The 23167-nt window shown below is 39.6% G+C and overlaps 1 protein-coding gene across 5 annotated transcripts in view; it reads left to right on the forward strand.

Moving 5' to 3' along the window:
• LOC134539541 (B-cell linker protein-like) overlaps positions 1–23167 on the forward strand; it is a 57653-nt gene that overhangs the window by 12132 nt on the left and 22354 nt on the right. For 4 of the 5 annotated variants that reach the window (XM_063381648.1, XM_063381650.1, XM_063381649.1 and 1 more), the window contains exons 6-10: positions 3756–3967; positions 8056–8122; positions 10875–11570; positions 15448–15594; positions 17064–17187. In XM_063381648.1, coding sequence (XP_063237718.1) covers positions 3756–3967; positions 8056–8122; positions 10875–11570; positions 15448–15594; positions 17064–17187 — 1246 coding nt within the window. Of the gene's footprint in view, positions 1–96; positions 245–3755; positions 3968–8055; positions 8123–10874; positions 11571–15447; positions 15595–17063; positions 17188–23167 lie in introns of those variants that run through there. The other variant, XM_063381651.1, reaches the window with a different exon arrangement.

Below are 23167 nucleotides of genomic sequence, written 5' to 3' on the forward strand. Positions count from 1 at the left end.
CTATATTATGTATAATATTTTATATCTTCTTGTCCTACTAGTCCTTGTTTTGTCAGTCTTTTTGCTTGTTGGTATTGTTTTTTGTTATTGTTATGTCTGTGTTTTTGCAATAGTCCTTGCAGGTATGTGGTTTTCGCTGTTGTGCTGTTTCCTCAGTTGCGGTAGTATCCGCTTGAGGGGGTTTTCCCCCCTTCAGGTGGTGCCTGCCTGGTGTCTGAGGGCTGCTGGTAACCATGTCATTGCAGTAACTATATTCCTCTTGTAACTATTGTTGTGATTGTCCTGTGATTGTTTCATTGTCATGACCAATGCCAAAGTCCGTAGTGACTGTTGGTGGGCATATAACAGATTTAAAATAAATAAATAAATGAAATCATAAATAAAATAGTCATACACCTCAGTATCTCCTTTTTATTGAATTACTTGTTTTTGCTGATTTAAAGTGTGAAAAATTATTTTCTTTTGAGCACAAGGGTCTAAAAAATATAACTAACAAGCTTCTTCATTAACATGAATGTATAAATATGTGTTTTGATCTTCTAAATAAAAAAATCTCTAAATTAGCAGTAAAACCAAATTTACCTATTTATTATTATAAAAAATAATAATAGTTACAAATAATGGACACCTCTTTTGATTGAACAATGTTAGTAAAACGAGCTTGTTTTATAAAAAAATTATGTGGGCCAGAATACCTATGATTCCTCTACTTGGTTTATAAATGTTAAAGTCTTGAAGATGCACGGAAAGAGGCAGATTTGTACTGCCAGAACACCTTCCTTTGACAAGCACTCGCAAATGCAATGAGAGTAATTGGATCAGCTAACAAAAGTTGGTTACATTGTGCACTCCATAGCTGCAAACACCATCTGAAGCTTCCCCACTTAACCCACCTTTTAGCACTGCTTTTTCTGTGCAAGCCACAAGTACAACACAGAATCAACAGGCTACATTAGCTTCTTCTGTATTTACATTATAAATAAATGTAGCCTATACATGACAGTGTACTATTTACAGTACAAACATGGAACTGTTTTCAGTCTCCAAAACCAGGCCTCGGGACCCACAAGTGTGCAGTGGTGGAGTGGAACTGAGCAGTTACGCAGCAAGCGAATGTGTGTACTTGTGGTCGGTGAAGGTTTTGTCTCCAAGAACGTAGTCGTTGGTTGTATCGGGTGAGTGGGCAGTTCGTGTGGTGCATGACGACAAATCGCTGAGAGTGCGATGTCAGCCGGAGGGCAGGAGCGTGTTTGCGTGGCACCAATAAGAGTGCACCAAGGCTACTGATGAGAACCCAGGCAAGGCACGCAGATGTCTGCGTCTCGTGCACCTGTTTACCAAAGTAGCTACCGTAAATGATTTTGTTTACCTTACCCTAGTAGCTTCCAATCAAAAAACCACTTCAATACATCCCAATCTAGGTCCCTTTCCTTTTTGTGAAAGTCCTCATGCTAGTGTTGTCGTACTAGGGATGTAAGGGAACGAGCAAATTAAATGTCGGAGTGGGTGCCACCACGTGATGTGGGCACTTGGACCCGGCGGAGACTCCCTTCAGGGCGTGACGTGACCCGTGTAGGGCTAGGCCCGGTTCCCTTAGCACTTAAGGCGTCCCACATGCCTCGCAGTTCAGGAGCAGGGACATGTGGTCACTCGACTAAAAATCACACGTTCGACGTACTCCTTTTATTTCAGCAATGTTACAACACGTCTCCAATCGCGCTACACCTACATACACTATGAAACTGTTAATAACGCCAACGGCGGGAGAGAATCAGTTTACAGGCTGACCAGGTCACCTCGTGGCCTGGCCTCGTGAGTTTAGGACGTGGTTCGTGATTAAATGTTCGAATTGAACTTAAATATTTATTAAAACAAGTCGGCCACCGGGAGTAGGCCTCGCAGATACAAAAAAGGTTTAAGAATTATAAAATGTCCGGCGGATGTTAAAAGATCAGTTGATTAAGAAAAATATGAAGTTGCGCGCGGTGTTCACCAAGCATCCTACCCCGGGTGATGAACGGAAGCGACTGAAGAGGCCAGGGCAGCATGGCGGCCGTAAAAGCGCTGGATTTACCGTTAGCCTCTCCTGTTATTTACTACCACTTATTTAACTAAAACAATTACACTAAAATTCTATAATAAAATTATAACAAGGTTTCCTTAATTATTTATATTGAGTATTAATTATTTTAATTAATATTATGGTTCAAACTGGTTGCGGGTAGTGTAACCCCGGCCTCCAGCAATCTCAAAAACCTTGATCGCTACCAGGGTCTACAAAAAACCTTCCACACACACCGCCACAGGGAAGCAAAGGAAAATAATAAAAAAATCTTATATGTACCCTTCCCCTGTCTTGTGTGTATGGGATTCGAAAAAGATTCTATAAGCAACAAATTGAAGTGGGATCGATGGGACGTCACATATAAAGTAAACAGACGTATGGAGTATGAATTTAATGCAATACTGTAACTGCGAGTGATGACGCCGTACAATAATAATAATATACATTTAGCACTGACATGAAAAATTAATAAGTGATACAGGGAATATAATCGCAACAACAGCATGCGCATGGATTTACTAAAAAAAGGAATATTATTATGAACTATTGTTATGAAAGTTCAAAAAAACGTTTGTATGGCCATTTTTACCGAACGGTATTTTCCACATTGTTTTTGTAGCAACATATCAAGCTATATCGAGCACGCTTCAGAAGTAGTTATAAGTTCTTGAGGGTATTAATCACGTTAGCGCCAGGCGTTAAACGCAGTCACGATCGTTTTACGTAGCATTAAGTCAAATTGCAATTTTCTTTTTCCACCTTCCGTGCAGGTGAACCATCACCAGAAAATAAATAAGGGCCTCTAGTCTTACTTTCAGAGTCGCAGCGAGTCCGTCGCTGCCGTGGCACTTGACCACCCCGGGGTACCAGCGATGTCCATCGCCTCGCGTCTGTCCAACGCGGCCCGGCCGTCGAAACCTCTACGCTCGTTCAGCGTAGGCACTCGTCCCTTGCGGTCCATCCACACCGGCGTCACCTCAAGCAGTCCCACTTCCTCGCGGTCTTCACACGGAGTATTCCACTCGGAAATCTTCGGCTCGGCTCGAACATTACCGAAGGCGTGCGGTATAGTGTACCAACTTAACACTCGCTAGCTCGATAGTGCAAATTCATAAAAGTTCAAGTAATTAATTTTACCAATTAAATGACCAAAAAGTAAATAAAAGTAATCAAATATAACAAGAAATTGAATAAATATAAAACAATTAAATATAGTGACCAGCAAGTAATCACACATGGTCGAGGCAGTTACCAACATGGTAACAGTAGTTCCATTGCCTGCCGCGTGGGGCGCTGCGCCATCCTTACCAACTAGCACTGTAAACATAATCCTTAGGGAATATTAATTAAAGAAAAGACAAGTAGCAATTACGTAAACATTAAATTTGAATGATAAAATAAAAGGGGTCGTGGCACAGACTCTAATCCCGCCTCTTGTTGGCAGCCTCACACGCACACACACACACCTGCACATGGGGCGGGAGGTTTTAAACAGAGGGTGGTGGTGGGGGGAGAGGGGTGTCAACGGCGTGAGGCACATCGGGCTTAGGGAGGGCGTAGCCCCGGTCGACGTCAGTGTGTGATTTATATGTGTGCTTTAGTTTTGAAGAGGCCTTATTTGAAACACACCTGTCCTGTCATTGTAAAATGGAGGGCGTGCAAATGTGCAGTGTGTTTGTGGTGTTGGCAGAATGGGGGCGGCCAGTCCATCAGCGAGAGAGCAGACTTCATCATGTCACAGCTGAGTGGCGGGAAGCCCCAAGGAGGCAGTGCAGACCGCCAGGATACGTGGAAGGGGCAGATGGCATGGGGTGAGCAGAGGTCTGCCGGGGGCAGGACGCTGCCAGGAGAGCCACCCACAGCTCAGGCTGCGAGGAAGCTACCGGCTCCTCCGATACAGCAGTGAGTGCCTTGCTACACTCGCTCCGCTATGCTTGCTATGCTGTGCTACACTCTCTCTGCTACGCTACACTACACTCACTACTGTTGAAAGGTGAGATTTCAGTATCATAATAAAGCCTTTTGCCATAATTGTTTGAGGAATATTCTTCCTTAATTCATGTGACTGTAGGAATATACAAAAATGCACATTTAATTTTCAATATTTGTTCCAAATTTATTCCTTGTATTTTCAAGTTGTATCTCTTATGGATTTGTTTAAGTCAACTTTTGTGTTTCAATATAACTTCTTAGCTATGTTTTGGATGTTTGTAAAATTCATGTAAATTTACAACACAAAATCTTAAAAACATAATGAATAAGTCTTTTTCCATGTAGAAAAATGCATCTTACAATAACATGCAAAGAAATGTCTGTGAGAAATATTAGACCACATTACTATTTTATACTATTAGATCACAATACTATTTAATTAATTTACAGTGTTAAAGTATAAGATTTTGGCAAAGCTTACTTACTATTGGTTATCAATAAAAACTTTAAACTGAAGATCCAAAACATAGCTAAGAAGTAAGTAGTTAGAAGTAAATGTCTACAGACAGACAGTTAGTCAATGAAGCTGTATTGAAGAATTTTATGAAGCTGTTTTAATTTTTACTCGTGAGAAGAGCTCTATAGAAGAATGCAACAAATTTATTAAATTTTGGACTGTTTGTTATGCTTCGAAGTTTGATAATGCGGCAATAACGATAGTGCCATTTCATCAACCTTTCAAGAGACTACATCCATGATTGCTGAGATAAACTTCAAAGATGGTGAAGAAGAATACTTGCCAGTTGTTGGACAATTTGGATTCCTGTTCCACAAGAACTCAATGTAATTGCGCAGGAAAATTTATTCTTTACAATTCTAGAATATCTGTTGGAGTTCTTTTAGCCAATCAGCATTGAAGTAAATCTAGGACGCCCCAATATTGTAAAAGTGCAATCTAGTATGTAAATCGCTATAAAACTGTATGTCCAATGCTTGCATCATAGTGGAATCGTAACTCTGTTGGTAGTACTGTGAGACGTCTCATCTGGGTGCAATTAAGTATTTCAGAGCCTGAGCATACGTTACACAAACACTAGGAACACCTGAATTATTTAAAGAAATTAAAGTTATGATCAAAGAAAAAGGATGTTTATGAAATATCTCTTTTACTGCAATATATAAACATCTGCATACATTCAGTGGAATATTTATGACTTTGAGTTGAGTAAACAATAGATAACAACTAATTTTAAAATTAAAATTAGTTTACACTTTAATAGTACGGTGCAGCGTAAAATTACCAAAATATTTAAAATAAACATCATGGTACACTATAGTGTAGGTGAGTATTTAACTTGTACATTTAAATCACTATATCTCAAAAGGTTGATTACATAAATATAAGTGTTTACAAAAATATACTAAAATGTATTTACACTGCCCAAGGATTTAATGTCAATAAGTGTATACTTAATGAGTAAGCTGTCTGTTACATTTTTATTTTGTAAATCACCAACTAGAGTTTCATTTGATCAAGCTATGTGGCCATCTTTTTCCAACTGTCCACAAGTCTCCAATGCGGCCAATGTTACAGACTTAAATATCCCACACTGTCTTTATTTTTAATGTCACACAAGAAACTTATTAAAAGGCGTTAAAATATAAATGTGACAATATCAAAAAAGTCTCTTCGTGTGGTTAACCAGCACTAATCAACATTTGCGCCAACTACAATTTGTTAAGACTTTCAGATACATCGATGTCTTGGAGTAATTAATCATTTATACTGTCTTCAATAAATAAAGTAGATATTGCAACGTTTCTCAACACATACCACAAAAGGTAAATGCGCTTCATACAGTTTAATGAAGGGCAAACAGACGCGTGCGGCCCGCCGACTCACACATAGCCTCTTCCACTTTACTGGTCACACAAATTCTGATTAAAATGTTTGAAAAACCTCAAACGTCCAAATACTTTTAGTCTCTGCTATGAACCATATGGAGGAATAACATTACAGGTCCAACAAATTTAAAATAAATTTAAATCAAAAACAACAAAACAAAAAATAAAGTGTGTCACCTCAAGTAGATTAGCAATAAAACGCCTTGCGGCCGGAACAGCTGTGTATTAACCAACACGACGCACTCCGCTACTAGCCTGCCATGGAGCCTCTGTCGTGAGCACAAATGAATGTGACAGAATATTTGCTGTTTAATAAATCAAGACTCATAACTATAAATCCATTATGCTTGATGTAAAAATTCTATGTATCCACTGAAGATGGCGTAATATTTAGCAACTTTAAATTTACGTAGTTCAGTCCTCCGATACAAAAATGTGTGCCGGCAACTCACAAATGAAAGCTATTGTTATGCTGCTTAAAGTTATATCCTCACTGTGACACACATCCACCCAGTTCCAGACCGTTATTTTAGGTCGTCCACCTTACTTGTTTGCTCGTGACTGCAGTGAAGTAGGCTGCCACGCCTCTCAATGACACGTCTCGTTCGGGTGGTGCAGCTGACCATGCCTCAGGTAGCAGCTGGTAGCAGGCATCGACGCCTCGTGACCGAGTGCAACGGACCGCTCCGGCCGCCGTATCGCAGCTCCGCTCGCCACTCTGAACTCAACACCTCGCAGCCAGGGAACAAAACAACCAGGGCGCAACATAGATACGGTACACACGAGTACCAACACAACCTACCTAGCGCTACAAAGCTAGAACCGAAACACAATTGCGGTAGGCAGAACCAATAACTAACTGTAATAATTACAAATTACAAAGAAAGAAAGAAAGAAAGAAAAAAATTAATTACAAAATAAATATAAATAATTTGAGGCCGGACTACACACCTCAACACTACCCAATAAATTATTATTTGGTATTTTATCCTGTTAAATACTCTTCTGTTTCTTCAAGATATTGTAATTTTTGTGTTTGTTTAATCAACCCAGAGGTACAACTGATGATATGAGCTTAAAATAATTACTTACACTGAGCTGGCATATTTCTGTTTGAAGTGAAAAAATTTTAACTCATATTTTAAGTAAATCTTTTTATTGATTTTATTGATATTATACTTCATTGCTTCAACAATTACTCTGAATATTTGATTAATTTATTGAGTGAATATAGTAATACTTTTAATCCTATATAATTGATAATTAATTGGTAATATGAAGCTAACCAACTGGACACTACAGGGAGTAGGATCTTTCGGGGTAATTTTGTTAACTGTTTGTTAATATTTGTTTGAGGTTCGATGATTACAAAAATATTGTGTTTCTTGAAGTTCATCACAAATTGGTAGTTCATTGTTATAATGAAACATTTATGATGGAGAAACTTTTAATTGTAGTCCAATTCCAGTAATTGAGGGTTAGTGAACTTTTTTTTAAAGTTGAATATTTAGTTTGTGAAACCCATTTTGAGCTTTTAAACATCATTAGAGTTACTTACTTCAGTCATATTAAAATACAAAACACTTTCTTGGTACTAATGCCTAGCTGCCTTACCGGGGTAGTATGGTGATGAATTGGGCACCGACTGGCAATGTACTGTGGGACTCTGGGCTCTCGTGAATGACGTCACCACATAATTGCAATGCAGTAAGCGGAGGTGCAGGGTGTAAGCCCCCCCAGTATGCAATGCTATTGGAGATGTAATTAAGGAGGAAGTTTGGGCGAGATGCAGTTTTACTACATGAGAGAACTCTTACGTACGATGCCCTCGGACATGACTTGTCTCAGTCGAGAGTGTGCTCATTACGTCACGTACTGGTTTTCTCGATATGCTGATGCTACATTTACTAACTTGGAAGCATGGTGACCCGTGCCCTCGCTGTGATCTCACACTTTAAAATGAAAGAAGCTGGGATGCAAATGATTATGCCCACTGTTGGCAGCTGAAGGCTACTGTCTACATGATTGCTGTTCAGAAGGATTTCATGCTTGAGGTCTGAGCCGCGCTGTTTTTAACCTTATTTCAGACAGTTATTTAGAGCTTACAACCACAGGCGGCCTATTAAAAGACGGTCTATTGATGTGTGTTTCAGACTGGGTGACCCACAGCACGTGCAGAAGATAGCGACCAGTCTGAGCCTTCCTGTCGCAGCAGAGAAGGTATGGGACCACGATGTTGCACACCATGGCACATGTGTGTCCAACTGACAGAGAAAAAACTAAGCATTTTAAGAAGTACCTACCTACTCTAGTCAAATGTTAACTTTTATAATGCTACCATTTCCCAGTTTATTTCCCACAAACAAACAACCAAAAAATTATCATGAAACACCACTTTTAAAGTAAAAGAAGTTCTTACATAAAATAGTAAATTATCAAGGGATTGGCAAAGATAAAAACAAGTCATGCTTCTAAATAAGCTGTAAAATATTTGCTTACTACTAATGTGTAGTCAGCCGGCTCATAAAAAAGCCAGCAGGTCAGATTGCAAGAGACTGGCGGGACAGCGCCCCCGAGGTGTGCCACACACTCTCTCTCGTAGTTGCAAAACAATTGAAGCACAGCTTTACATAAAAATGGGCCACGGAAAAAAAGTACAGAACCTTGAAATCATTTGACCAGAAAACATCACAGAGGATGATTTTTTTCTGCTCTAATTTACATGCTCTCACTACCTCAGAAATCTAAAGGCAGAGTTCACAGAATGAGCGAGCTTTCAAAGCATTGGGAATGTGTTGGACATAGAGCTTATAGTCTGTTTTGTAATCTTAAAGCCATCTAAAAAATGATTAAACTGAAGTAAATGCTTTATGGTACCATTTCTACATCACAAAGTTAACAGTAAGCTCAGCAGCAAACACATCAGTTGAATTGTAACTTGTGTCACAGTCAAACTACGTATAGTGACTGTTCAAAGGAATTATGCTCATGTGCACAGTCAAACCCATATCTTAAAAACTTTTGCTTTGATGATGTTCATAGTTAGGTATGTGCTTGCCACATCCTGAAACAGTCGAGTTTGATGAGAATTACCGCACCAAGAGTGACAGGTTCTTAATTTTGTAAAATAAAAAGTTTAATGGCTGTGTACACCCGCTCTGTCAAACGGACTGAGTAGTTTTAGTGACTGTGTGTAAAGACGTGTAATTGTGTTATAGCACCGAACTTATTTTCACACATAGTTTCTTAAAAATTATCTATACCAAGTTTCCATGTTATCCAGACCAATATTTACATTAACAATGTATAATTCCCTAGCTCTATCGTTGACTAGTATCATGCCTCGGTGCTCTGATGTCTGTACGTGGCTTGCACCACTCACTCAGAAGTTTAGAATGTAAACATGCTAAGCACTTAAAATATTAGCATTTATGATAGTCAGTTTTAGAGTATGTTGGAGCAGGTAATATTATACAGGAATCTTTGTTTTGTTTATTTTTAATACATACATAATCATGACTGCATTTACTTATAAAACACAATGGGAAAAGGTGTGATTACTAATTTATCTGCTATGCACATGCTATTTGTAGTTATGGGTTTGAACTGTATTCATGGGAGTTATATTTTTGTTGCAAATTTAAGTTAAAAATATTTCCAATTTGTTGTTTTCCCGACCCTTTATTTATGATGTTGATTGAGGAATTTTATGCAGGGAATTACAAATTAGGTTTTGGTCATTGATCATCTTATAAAGAAGACTTGTTTTTATACTGTAGGGAATAATTTTAGTTCTAACCTTGTTGAGTATGCTTTCGTTTATTAAAACTTTCAAAGTAGCAACAAGTGAGCATTATTACCGCCACTGTATTAGTTGCATACCAACCTGCTCACGGCACTTAAAAGCCCAAGAACAGCTGCCATTGGTAATGGCAATGTTGGGTTGTGCAGTTTGCAATATTCTTTCTTTTGCTGATTATTTATGTATGCTCTCTTCAAGTATGAAACAATTATACATTTTTTTTTAAATTTACTACCCAAGATGTACAAAATACTTTTTACAGAGATGAAAAATATAGATAACTGTAATAACTACATCTTAAATAAAAGCCAGGCAGAAAGCTGAGCCGCCATCTTTGAATGCTATTTTGAGGCCATAAGTTACCAATTCAGATGGTCAGTTGCGATATTCGTGATCATCTGCATGGAACTGACAAAATATAAAAGACTCAGCTTTTTATTTGAAGTGAGCCCATTTTCCTGGAAAGCAGGGTGTGGCTCACAGACACACATGGTTTGTTGTAAATGCACAGCTGTGGCTCTCGTAAGACAGAATGCGTGTGACCAGATGAAAGTGTTGTAACGCGACACTGGGCAGTGGGTGAGCACCTGCATGGAGGCTGTAAGGGGGACTAGCACAGGGTTCCGAGAACTGCCACTGGGAGTGCCAGGAACAGCCCTTACGAGCAACTGCTGGAGCTCTTTTGTGATTGTATTATGTATTAAGTTAAGACAATTAGAAAATAGAATGTCTATTTATTTGATTAAGAACACAGTTAATTTTATTATTATTGTATTTATTTGTAAACTAAGCAAAACTTTTCCATGTACCATAAAGGAAAAAAAAATTAAAGTAACATGCTATTAAAAAATAAACATAGGATTTCAAAAAGATTTGAACTAAAATACTGATAGGTTTTGATAAATATAACATGTTTTAATCACCTACTTGGTATTGCTAGTTATCCAGACTTTAAAATAATTGTAACTTTAAAAATGATAAAATTTTATGAAAATATTATAATATTTATTTTGAAGCAAAACCTCTATACTGCTATTATGACCAAAGTAAGACAACCTATGGTTTTGGGGAAGCATTAATTGAAGATGCTCCTGTTGTGCAGTATGTTGGTACTTGGTACCATAAATGAGTTGTGGCAGCATATAACACCACAGACCATTCCTGTTGCAGTGGCAGAGTGAAGAAGAGTACTTGAGTATAGACGACGAGAATCTGCCTAGCAGAGAAGCAATTCTCGCTTTCACTCAAAGGTTCAGCTCTGAAAGGGAAACGGCCGAACAGCAATCTCCATCATCCACTTCTGCCTCACAGAAGAACTTGCAAAACGGGTGGCCTCCGCCGGTCAACCGACCACACCCTGGGTCCCAGATGGATCATCCTCGTTCGACCATGGGCACGGGGTATCCCTGTCTGCCCGTCCCACCAGCGGCATCCCTGCCATCGTCACCCCGCCCTCTCTGCCCCCGGCCTCAGCCGGACGAGAACCACGGCAGACAGCCGGTTGCTCGGAACAGTTCGCCACAGCCGTCTCTCGATGCGCTTCTGCCCATCTCATCTCGCCCTCTTCCCCCCCAGCCACCTTCAGAGGAACAGCATTACGAGTGTGTTGAGAACAGGGACAGTCTGCCGGCCACGGAAGCAATGGCCGCCCTTGCTCGAGTGTTGAACTCTCAGAACAGCTCGTCCAGGGAAACGCCCGACCAGCGATCCTCGTCGTCCACGTTGGCCTTCTCGTCCCGTCCGCTTCCTCCGCAGCCGCCGTGCGGCGAACAGTCGTACGAGAGCGTGGAAGGAGCGTGCTCGGCTCTCGAGGACATTGATAATTCGTACGAGTACGAATATGAGTCCATCAAACATAACAGCAAGGTAGGTTAAAGCAATGCTAGTCACAATGTCTTGTGAACTGTCACAATTTGTGCAAGATGTCAGTCAAAAAGCTTGTGCTGCCAACTGACATTTGTTTGAAAATACTTTTGAACAGGATCTTAGTATAGGCACTATTATGTTATTTGTTGTTAAGCTGAAGTGAAAACCAACTTTATTCATTATTATTAGTATTAAAACATTTTTAGCTGCTGAGAGTTGTTAGTAAATATATTTGGATTTATAAAAATATTCCATTTTCATAACTTAAATTGGTTCAGTTTAAAAAATTCAAATAACTATCTTACATTTACAGCTTTCAAAGTTGAATTGCTACACTCAGGAGTTAGCCAGGATTTTATTTAGCATGGGAATATTTTTTTGATACTGACAACATACATATGTTTGCACTTAAAGGTTATTTTTAGAACAACAGTTTTTAACTTGTCAGCTTTACAAGTGCTATTTCAAAACTTCCTTATTACGTACACTATCAAGTCAGATTAAACACATTATAAACCTTCTTAATATCATTTTAAACCTTGGTTCAAAACAAATTTTTATACAACCACTTATTTGAGCAGGGGATGAAATCTAGTGTTTGAACAAGGTCAGAATTTTTTTTTAACTATCTTAATAGCCATAGTATGAAAATCATTCTAAGTTATTCAATACTTGTAGCATTTAATTAAAAACATTCAAAACAATTTTGATGCATGGAATATGCGAAAATGTTAAATTGATCAATTTGGAATATTGGAGCACATTTAGGATGTTAAGTTGTTCCAAATTTTTTTTTAATGTTCCAGAAGTTTTCAGAATATTCCAGAAAAATACTGTGTTTTCTCGCATAATTGTCACACTTTTTATTCTAAAATCAAGTTTGAAAAGTAGGGGTGCGACGATTATGCGGAAAAATGTTTTTTGTTAGATAAAGTTATTCATTAAAAACAAAACCAATTCATGGAAAGTACGTTTATTTAAAATGTGAAGTATAAAAGAGCACGCCAAACAATTTAAATTAATGTCATGCAACAAAATCCTTTCAACTTTAAATAGACAAACAAATTATGTTATCCAAATGCAAGCCCAACGAACGCGTAACTATCGCCGTAGTAAGTACACACTCCACGAAAGAGAGCGAGCCATCAGATGTAATTAACTCGGCACTCGACAGACAGCGCGCGTTGTATGCACTCGGCGAGATATCGATATTCAGCTACATGTGCGCACTCTATACAGGAAGCAACATATCCAAACAGAGAGCGCGCGTTGCATGAACTCGGCGAGATATACGAGGGCTGTTTTTTTTTCAACCTCCGAAAGGCTATATAAAAAAAAGGAAATTTACGCAACATAGTAATTCTACCACCGAAAGTACAGTAGGGTCTTACTTATTTTAATACATAAAAGCCAAAACTATTGAGGCATTTGTCATATCGTAACACAAGCTTATCTATGCATGTTTCGAAGAAGTTAGCCGCCAGTGAATAGAGATAACAAGACAAGTGCCTTGATCTCCTGCTCCCTCACGACACCACTGTGAGGCGGGTGGACTAATTGTGCGGCGCACTGGCTCCCACGTCAAGAATTATCGCAAGAATATGAATAATAAGGCACAATACTCTGCACAATTAGTCCACCCGCCTTACAGCGGTGTTGTGAGGGAGCGGGAGATCAAGGCACTTGTCCTGTTATCTCTATTCACTGGCGGCTAACTTCTTCGAAACATGCATAGATAAGCTTGTGTTACGATATGACAAATGCCTCAATAGTTTTGGCTTTTATGTATTAAAATAAGTAAGACCCTACTGTACTTTTGGTGGTAGAATTACTATGTTACGTAAATTTCCATTTTTTATATAGCCTTTCGGAGGTTGAAAAAAAAACAGCCCTCGTAGATATTCGGCTACGTGTGCGCGCTCTATAAGGGAAGCAACATAACCAAACATTAATGATTGCAACGAGCGCTGGCTACACTTTTGTAAGTGGTACACCGCGGCGACGCAGACGAAAAGATGAACGTTATAACGTTTTAAACGTTTTTAAAAGATAATTTACACATCAGACAACTACGTATTTCCGTTAATTAAATAAGTAAGAGGTAATGTCCGAATAAATATTAGATTTCTATTTTAAAATACATCGTTTTATACGGAAAAAATACCCACACAAAGCGCTCGGAATCTAATAGCGGGACCAAAAACATCATGCGACGTTTACGCGAGAGGTTTTTTTTTATCCAAATTTTGACGCCCAAAAATATGGGTGCGACGATTACGCGATAAAAGAGGGTAGGTACTTCAAAATCTACCTGCACCTGTAGGCTGTGCCAGAAGGGTTTTATTTTATGTCACGTAGTTCTTTACCCTCTTAACAAACATGTTATGATATCCGCCTCCCATTACCTTCATCAAAATTATAGGGAATGGCAATCACTCATTAGCCCAGTTTAAATAGTTAAATTAGACTAAATAGTTCACGTAATTTGGAAATTTGATACATTTGTACCTTGAGATCCCAACAAACATACTAAAAGTTCCCGTTTTTTTTTGGGGGGGAAGGGGGGGGGGGTAACCGATGGGGTGATAGCCCTTTAAAGGTACATTGTTTCAGTTTTTTGCTAATGTGTTGATAACTGTGAGGTTTAGAGTTAAAAGTAATTCTTTACAAAATTAAAGTACATAAATTTGTCTACGAAACCTTACACACATTTACCATAAAGTTAATGCCTAAGCAGATACAGAGAGTTAAACATGAAAAAGTAGGAAATTCTACATTTTGGCTCATTTTTATCTAAAAGAAACTGCACTGCATCATGATTTAAGACCAAACAAACAATGCCTAATACAAAACGTTAATAGTTCATTTATGCAAATCAAACATACTAGCCATCTTCTTCAGTGTGGCCTTCATCTTCCTCTGGGTCCAAATATGGAGGGGCATCGCTAACACAAGTACCCTGGCAATTGTTGCATATAAGACTGCACTTAATGCTGGCTTTCTGACATCCACATTTTCTCTCGCAAGAAGTTGTGCAGTAGCGAAAAGTTGAATTTAAAACTTTGTCAGGGGCTGGAGCATTAGATGTGGTGGTAGGTTCCAGACTACCTCCGACTCCTCGCGCCATCCTCAGAGTAGCGGTGGCGGTTTAGATCATTCACTGGATGGAGCGTGGTACATAGCGGGAACATCCTTTCACTTGCTTTTTCTAGGATGCCATTATTTGTACCATAATTCAGTGGTGTGTACTACTGTACCATCGCAATTTGAATGGGTTGAGAAAAAGACAATTTTTTTTTTTATATATTTAACTATACCCATATGTGTATCTTTCAATACTAATAAAACAGTAAATCCATCTTCCAACATTTTTTTGGTGTTCTAACACTGTGATATTCAAGTAAATATCTATACTCTAGATAGAGTATAGATACTCCGTCTATACTTTACTCGTTTAGCGCCCTCTCGCCACATCCCAATGTGACACCCAGGGCAAATGCCCCATCTGTCCCTGTAGTTATGTCCCTGTTTGTCACCAAGCCATATATCACAATACCTTCTTAAAAATTAACTGAGATTATTTGTCAGCCACCAGCTCGGTTATTCACTACTCATTATGTCATTGACCATGCTGCTTGACTGCCAAACATAATCTGTAGCCAGGCAGGATACTAAAGATGTTTACTCAAGCCGGTGTGAGAGGCCATGTGTGTCTATTGAAGAATATTTTAAAAACCTCAAGGTACTGAAGTTCAGAAGAGTTTCGAAGGCCGAGTGTTGGCAAGTGGTTAAGGAAGTAGGTTTGCAAATGAGCAGGAGGGTGTAGAGAGAGCTGAGAGGTATGTTGCACTTGAGGGCGGGGCTTGTGGCTTCACAGGAGGTGTGCATGGAGCCGCCAAGTGGCACTGACTACTACCTGCAGCCGGTGGCCAGTGAGCCTGCCCGTCCTCCACTGCCCCCCAAGCCTGTCACCAGTCTCGCAGCTCCACCGCTGGAGCCCCCGTCGCCGCCTTCCCGGCAGATGGTGAGTCCCGCCCGTGCCAGCTGATCATAATGATGACTTTTCAAGATTTTCAACTGGAAATCTAGTGTTTCCAATTATAGTTAAAAGAGTAATTGGCTAATTTGTTTCTGTTATTGGTAAATATTTTGCCTTTCACCACATTGGTATAGAGATAAGAGTAACTAGTGAATAGAAATAAAAAGTCAAAATGCAAGCAAAGTCATAGAATAAATACAAAATAATTTTAAAAATATAAAATTAACAAAGTTATCTTGTATTGCAAAATATTATGACATAATAGTAGGTTCATTTTTGAACAATTATGTGTAAACAGATTGTTTATCAGCCTGTTAAAAATACACAGAAACTTCTTTGTCTGGAGGAACACAACAATAAACCCAGAGAATGAGAGTATGAGGATCTTACAAAGTTTTCACCTTTAACTCCACTTAAATTTTGTAATGGGATTCCATCATCAGAGAGGATTTAGAACATTTTTCCCCACTGAGGTCTATTCCATTTATGAACAACAAAGTTCCAAACACTGACTACCAAGCACAGCCTTTTGTTCATAAAATTTATAAATTGTAAGTAAGCATGTAAAACGATTTCTTAGCTCAAGGTCTCTCCATGCATGTGTTCACAAATACCATCCAATGGGTACTTGTGTTGGTGTTCATTGTTTATGTTAAATCAATTAATATTCCAATGACAATCAGTTTTGCATAAAATTTGGTACATAAATGCTTTCTGATAGTTGATGTGCTATAACTAGAAAGTGGGGGCTAGTAGCTGAAGAGAGGCCTGTGCTATCAAGTGCCTCTGTGGAGGATTGATATTAATGGTGCTGGTAAAAATGTGACAAGTTCACATAAATCATACTTAAAATAATAGATTAATCCTCTGTTACAGTTTTGAAAATGATGGTTAATGCATCCTAAAACTTAAATTATTCCCTACAAAATACAATCACAATCCATCTGCGGCCGTTTCAAGTCTCAACTTAACTGCATAGCAGTGCCATGCTGAGCTGTTCACATAGCTCGCCTAGCAAGCACAGCAGTGCCATGCTTAGATGTGCACACAGCTCACCTAGCAAGCATTGCAGTGTGAGCAAGTACACAAACACGCTTTTGATATGTCTTTCCTGCTGCCCCACCCATGTCTGTTAGACTAAGAGAGTAGTGGGAGGCGAAATAGTCCTAGCTTCGATGCACAGATTCAGTCAATAAAGGTCTAAGGCAAGTCTCAGGCGGTGGGTATGACCATATCCTTTACCTATGTTTTGATTAAACAGCTTTTGTAATTTTAGGTATGGATTGTAATAGAGTATTAACTGAAGAAATTTGGGTGACGCTAGGACATGAGTGCACTGCATTAGGGACCACCAGTGGTAAAGTCTTCTAAGTGTGCTTCTTGCAATAACAATTATTATTGATTCAATGTGCTTGTTAAATAGAGTTAATAAGTGGTACTTGTTCTGGTTTCAGGAAGATTTGGGCAGCACATCTTCAAGTCCTGGGAACTCAGGTGATGGTGTGGCCGGGCGTTTTGGAGAGCTTTTCAGAAAAGTGAGAAACAAGCCTGTGACTTCAATGGGCACAGTTGAAAAAGGTATGGTAAATAAATATTATAAATGCAAAATTCCGTGTTCATTCCGTGTTCCACATTCGTTGTGCCCGTGATCAGTGATCACTTGCTTGCATTTTGCATGGTAGCAGCAACATGACTGTCCCTCCTTTTACCCTTCCCTTCACTTTTATACGTTTGTTGTAACCCCTAAAAGATTAAATAAAGAATTTTCACCATACAGTCTGCTGGTATTAGAGTGGTGCTGTATAGAAAAAAAATATTTTTTTTTATAGCAGTTTAAAAAAATTTAAATTGCAGTTAAAGTCTCCATTAAAATATAGTGAAAGTGTATTTGTAAAACTTTGAGAGATCAACCAGGATATTGCAAAATCCTTGGTTAACTGACTTCTAGGTTGGAGAGACCACGAGGCTGGGTAGCACAGAGCTGGCTTCTCAACTATAGAGGCCACAGAGCTGGGTAGCACAGAGCTGGCTTCTCAGTTGGAGAGACCACGAGGCCGGGTAGCACAGAGCTGGCTTCTCAGTTGGAGAGACCACGAGGCTGGGTAGCACAGAGCTGGCTTCTCAGTTGGAGAGACCACGAGGCTGGGTAGCACAGAGCTGGCTTCTCAGTTGGAGAGACCACGAGGCTGGTTAGCACAGAGCTGGCTTCTCAGTTGGAGAGACCACGAGGCCGGGTAGCACAGAGCTGGCTTCTCAGTTGGAGAGACCACGAGGCCGGGTAGCACAGAGCTGGCTTCTCAGTTGGAGAGACCACGAGGCCGGGTAGCACAGAGCTGGCTTCTCAGTTGGAGAGACCACGAGGCTGGGTAGCACAGAGCTGGCTTCTCAGTTGGAGAGACCACGAGGCTGGGTAGCACAGAGCTGGCTTCTCAGTTGGAGAGACCACGAGGCTGGTTAGCACAGAGCTGGCTTCTCAGTTGGAGAGACCACGAGGCCGGGTAGCACAGAGCTGGCTTCTCAGTTGGAGAGACCACGAGGCCGGGTAGCACAGAGCTGGCTTCTCAGTTGGAGAGACCACGAGGCCGGGTAGCACAGAGCTGGCTTCTCAGTTGGAGAGACCACGAGGCTGGGTAGCACAGAGCTGGCTTCTCAGTTGGAGAGACCACGAGGCTGGGTAGCACAGAGCTGGCTTCTCAGTTGGAGAGACCACGAGGCCGGGTAGCACAGAGCTGGCTTCTCAGTTGGAGAGACCACGAGGCTGGGTAGCACAGAGCTGGCTTCTCAGTTGGAGAGACCACGAGGCTGGGTAGCACAGAGCTGGCTTCTCAGTTGGAGAGACCACGAGGCTGGGTAGCACAGAGCTGGCTTCTCAGTTGGAGAGACCACGAGGCTGGGTAGCACAGAGCTGGCTTCTCAGTTGGAGAGACCACGAGGCCGGGTAGCACAGAGCTGGCTTCTCAGTTGGAGAGACCACGAGGCCGGGTAGCACAGAGCTGGCTTCTCAGTTGGAGAGACCACGAGGCCGGGTAGCACAGAGCTGGCTTCTCAGTTGGAGAGACCACGAGGCTGGGTAGCACAGAGCTGGCTTCTCAGTTGGAGAGACCACGAGGCTGGGTAGCACAGAGCTGGCTTCTCAGTTGGAGAGACCACGAGGCCGGGTAGCACAGAGCTGGCTTCTCAGTTGGAGAGACCACGAGGCTGGGTAGCACAGAGCTGGCTTCTCAGTTGGAGAGACCACGAGGCTGGGTAGCACAGAGCTGGCTTCTCAGTTGGAGAGACCACGAGGCTGGGTAGCACAGAGCTGGCTTCTCAGTTGGAGAGACCACGAGGCTGGGTAGCACAGAGCTGGCTTCTCAGTTGGAGAGACCACGAGGCCGGGTAGCACAGAGCTGGCTTCTCAGTTGGAGAGACCACGAGGCCGGGTAGCACAGAGCTGGCTTCTCAGTTGGAGAGACCACGAGGCTGGGTAGCACAGAGCTGGCTTCTCAGTTGGAGAGACCACGAGGCTGGGTAGCACAGAGCTGGCTTCTCAGTTGGAGAGACCACGAGGCTGGGTAGCACAGAGCTGGCTTCTCTGCCAGAGAAACCACAAGGGGCAGCACCGAGCCGGCTTAAGACGGGTTATGACTTTCTCCAGCCTACTTAACTAGAAGAGTGACTTTCTTGTCCCGTTTTAAGGCAACTTTGAAAATTCTTACTGAAAAAATTTATTTAGCTAAGACCTATTCTTAATCGGTTATAGAGTTGAAGTGGTAAAGGAAGAATTGACAAAATATTTTTGTTTTAAGAAATTAATGTAGTAAATCAATGGTTTGAAGTTTGCGTAAGTGGTGGTGACTGTATTTTCATGGAATTTTTGTTATTTTGAATTTTTGTTAGTTGAAGTTGTGAAATAAAACTTTTTCCTTAAAGTCATTGGTGTCCTGACATTTAATCTCTTTCTGTCTTATTCCTCATCACATCATAACATATAATTTAACTGGTTTAATTTATGTACAATAATTTTAAAATAAAAATGTATACACAAAAGGCATCTTTTTTAAAACTCAATTTTAGTTAATATTACATTTTTGCATAGTTGTTGTTTTTAGTTTTTTAGATGGTTCGTAACGCCCCCTGTTTCAATAATAAGGATTAAAGTAAAACTCAAAGTCTGCAAAAATGCCTTCTCACACTATCCCATGATATTCAATTGACTTTAAATTTGACTTTTTCTAAAAAGTATTTTGGTGATTGATGTCACTGTAAAATAATTTCTTTTATGGATTGAATGGAAGCTTCTATATTCAAATATTTTGTAGAAAAAACTCTAAATATAGTTTGATTGTAAATAATCAGAATGCTTTCAGTACAGAAAAGATAAATGCAGAGGCTGCACATGTATTGAAATAAAATTTATAACAAGTACAAATTGTGTGTTACATAAATATTTTAAATTAAAACTTAAATTTGATTTTAAAATTATATTTTATATGGGAAGCTCACATAGTATGCAACTTAATACTGTAACTAACATAAGGGTATTACTGCATGTATGAATCAGCATTGTAAAACAATATTAATTTATATTTATATAAATATAAAATTGGTTTTTACAGTTAAAATTATAATTGCTAAAAAGGTGTTTCAATTTTTTTGTATCATTTTATTTTATTTGTTTAAGTGAAAATATTTTAAGCTATTGCTGTTATCATGTGGTGTAATTGGTAAATTGTATATTTTTATCAGTTGTAAAAAAATTACAACCAAATAGTCATTTTTATTTTGTTTGTGATTTTACTGTGATCTAGTGGCCAAATTCGATAGTTGAACTTTCATAGTGTGAGTTATACCTTCAAGACACCTTACAACTCATCAAATAATCTTATGACAAACCATTTAAAGAAAATTGAATACAGATTGAATAAAATTGCAATTTGACAAAATTAATTGGATGAAAATGTTAGTGTAAGAGGGCCTCAAACATTTAAAAACCCAAGTTTTACATGGGCCCTGTTATTGCTAGAAAAAAGCAGATGAAAAGAAGTGGGTGGTTGTTTTCCTTTTGTCTTGAAAATCTGGTGGCAGCTTGCAGTAGGGACGCAAAGATAAAAAGAGAAGTGCACGTGTGCGATGGAGTGAGAGCAAGACAGAGCTACTTGCAGACGGCAGCGTGGAGCTAGCTCCCCCTCCTTCTTCCTCATTCACACTTTTTGCTGAGTCCAGGCAGCCATGTGCTGGGAACAGCGTCGTGTCGGCTGCACTGAATGTCTGTGCCCTGCACAGCTGGCACGGCTCTGCAGGGAAGTCATGAACATTCACACTTTTCAACCACATGTGGTAGCATGCTTTATCTGTTCTTCGGTAACTTACACTTTCTTAGATTGTATGTTTTTACAACGACAGTATTTCACAGCAGCAGAAACCTTTTCTTCTATTTGTGGCTGTTGGATGGCAGTGAAAGCTGGAGGGACGCTGGAGAGCATGTGTGTTAGCAGTAGAGAGTGTTGTAGTTGAAGAGACTGAAGCGGCAGTGTCTGTTGTGGGGCATGGGCTGTTAGTCACAGTGTACTGGCCCTTAACACGCAGAATGATTGTCATTCAAGTAATATGTTTATTTCAACTACTATGCTTTTACTATTTTCAAGGACATGATTTTGCAATCATTTTCTTATGGTTGGTTACCTACGGTAAATCGTAAAGTGTAAAATTACTAATGTTTATGCATGGAAATAAGACCTTAACTGTAATAACTAGCACAAAAATGTAAAAGTTAATAAGAAATGCCAGTGATATCAAACACTACAGGAATCAAGAGTATGAAGATGTCTGGATGAGGTGTTGGAAGTAAGTGGCCAGAACAAGAATCTTTTACGAAGCTGTGGTCGGGAAGAGCTACGACAATTGGCTATTAGCTTCAATAAATGGTACGTCTGTGCTATAGTGTCCTAAGTAACCAATGTATATTTTTACTTTCTACGAAGTTAAAAATGTTTTATGTAAGTCGACCTTACTAGCTATATATTGTAATCCGTACATTAAATATTAAGACAGTGAATGTATCATTTTGCAACTCTAACACGGTCATCAGCAGCGAGTGCTGTGTGAGTGCACGGTGAAGCAAGAGAGCAGGCGGCAGGTACTTCAAAGAGAAGTGGACCACTCACTAGTAGTTGCGTCGTTGTTGCTGGCACGGGTGTCGGAATGCCCGGCGGAAGCTAATGAACCTAATTGAGCGTGGGAGAATGAGCGCGTGCTTCTACGTGCGGCAAGCGGGCCCTCTGGCACACAACCTGGTGACGAGACTGGGCAGCGAGATGGCCGATGTGGCTGTGGGCATGAAGAGACGGATCCTGTACCCTATCAGGCGCCTGCTGACCCGACACGATGACGCTCTGCCCGCTGATGATGGGGACCCCTACCTCGAGGAAGAGAGCAGCCTGACTCCCAGTAAGCCATCCACGTCTCTCTACACAGCGATTATATATCTCTTGTAATGTTCATTAGCCATGGAATCAAGGAAAATGTAAAGAAAGACACTGGTATTGTAATTGAATGATAAATGGTGGACACGTGCTTGCACACCACTATTTGCATGCTGCAGAAATTGCATGTTTGCTGAATGTACGTATGCAACAAGTAGTCTTGCTTAAACAAGACAAAGATGAATTTGCAAAAGAAAATGAGTTTATCAATAATTATGTCTTACTTTCTTCTAACAAGTGTTACTCAAGCAATGTTGTTAATGTTCTCTTGTTTTTAAATCCAATGATTTTGTTGAGCAAGTTGATTGTTAATAGCATGTATGCATGCTGAGAACATGCATTGTTTAGCATACAAGTAAATGTTGTGCCTCAATGTGAGCTATGGTCATATCACAACCATTTCGCTTGATCCAGTTGGTGTGACTGATGTAATAACACCTCTGCATTTTATTTTATCATTTTGTTCACTACTTTAATTTTACAGTTAGTAATATGTTTTTATTTTTAATGTTTTTCATGCAGTCTCATAATTTTAAATGTTGTTGAAGACAAGAAATAATGAATTTTTTCAATATTTTTTTTGCTGTTTTCATTAACATTAATTAAATTAAATTCATAACAGGGATTTACACTATATAACCTGAGTATTAATCCAGTATATGGACTACCTCTTCCATATTGTAATGAAATTGGTTTAGTTGTAAAGAAATTTTTGAATAACATACATCCAAACTCACAAATGTTCACTTATAGTATACATAATTAGGATTCATGTAGTTTTAGCAGTTGTGGTCTTTTATAATATATATTTTATAATGTTCTTTAAGTAGTCAGATGCATATCTTGCAAGTAACATCAGATCAAATAATATGGTACATTTATAAAGTGTTTAAATTTTTCATAAAAAAATATTTGTGTCCTTGTCCTGCATATCCTGAGAAGTCATTCCTGGCTAATAAATTATAGGCGTAAGTCTTTTGAGAAACTTTTCAACAGAAATTTTTTATTTAACAATGTATTTATTTACTGTATATTATTGAGATTTGATTAAAACTGTTCATAACAAAGCTCTGTGGTTAAGAGTTGTAAGCAGA

The sequence above is a fragment of the Bacillus rossius genome, chromosome 15, assembly GCF_032445375.1.
Source record: "Bacillus rossius redtenbacheri isolate Brsri chromosome 15, Brsri_v3, whole genome shotgun sequence".
Taxonomy (NCBI): Eukaryota; Metazoa; Arthropoda; class Insecta; order Phasmatodea; family Bacillidae; genus Bacillus; species Bacillus rossius.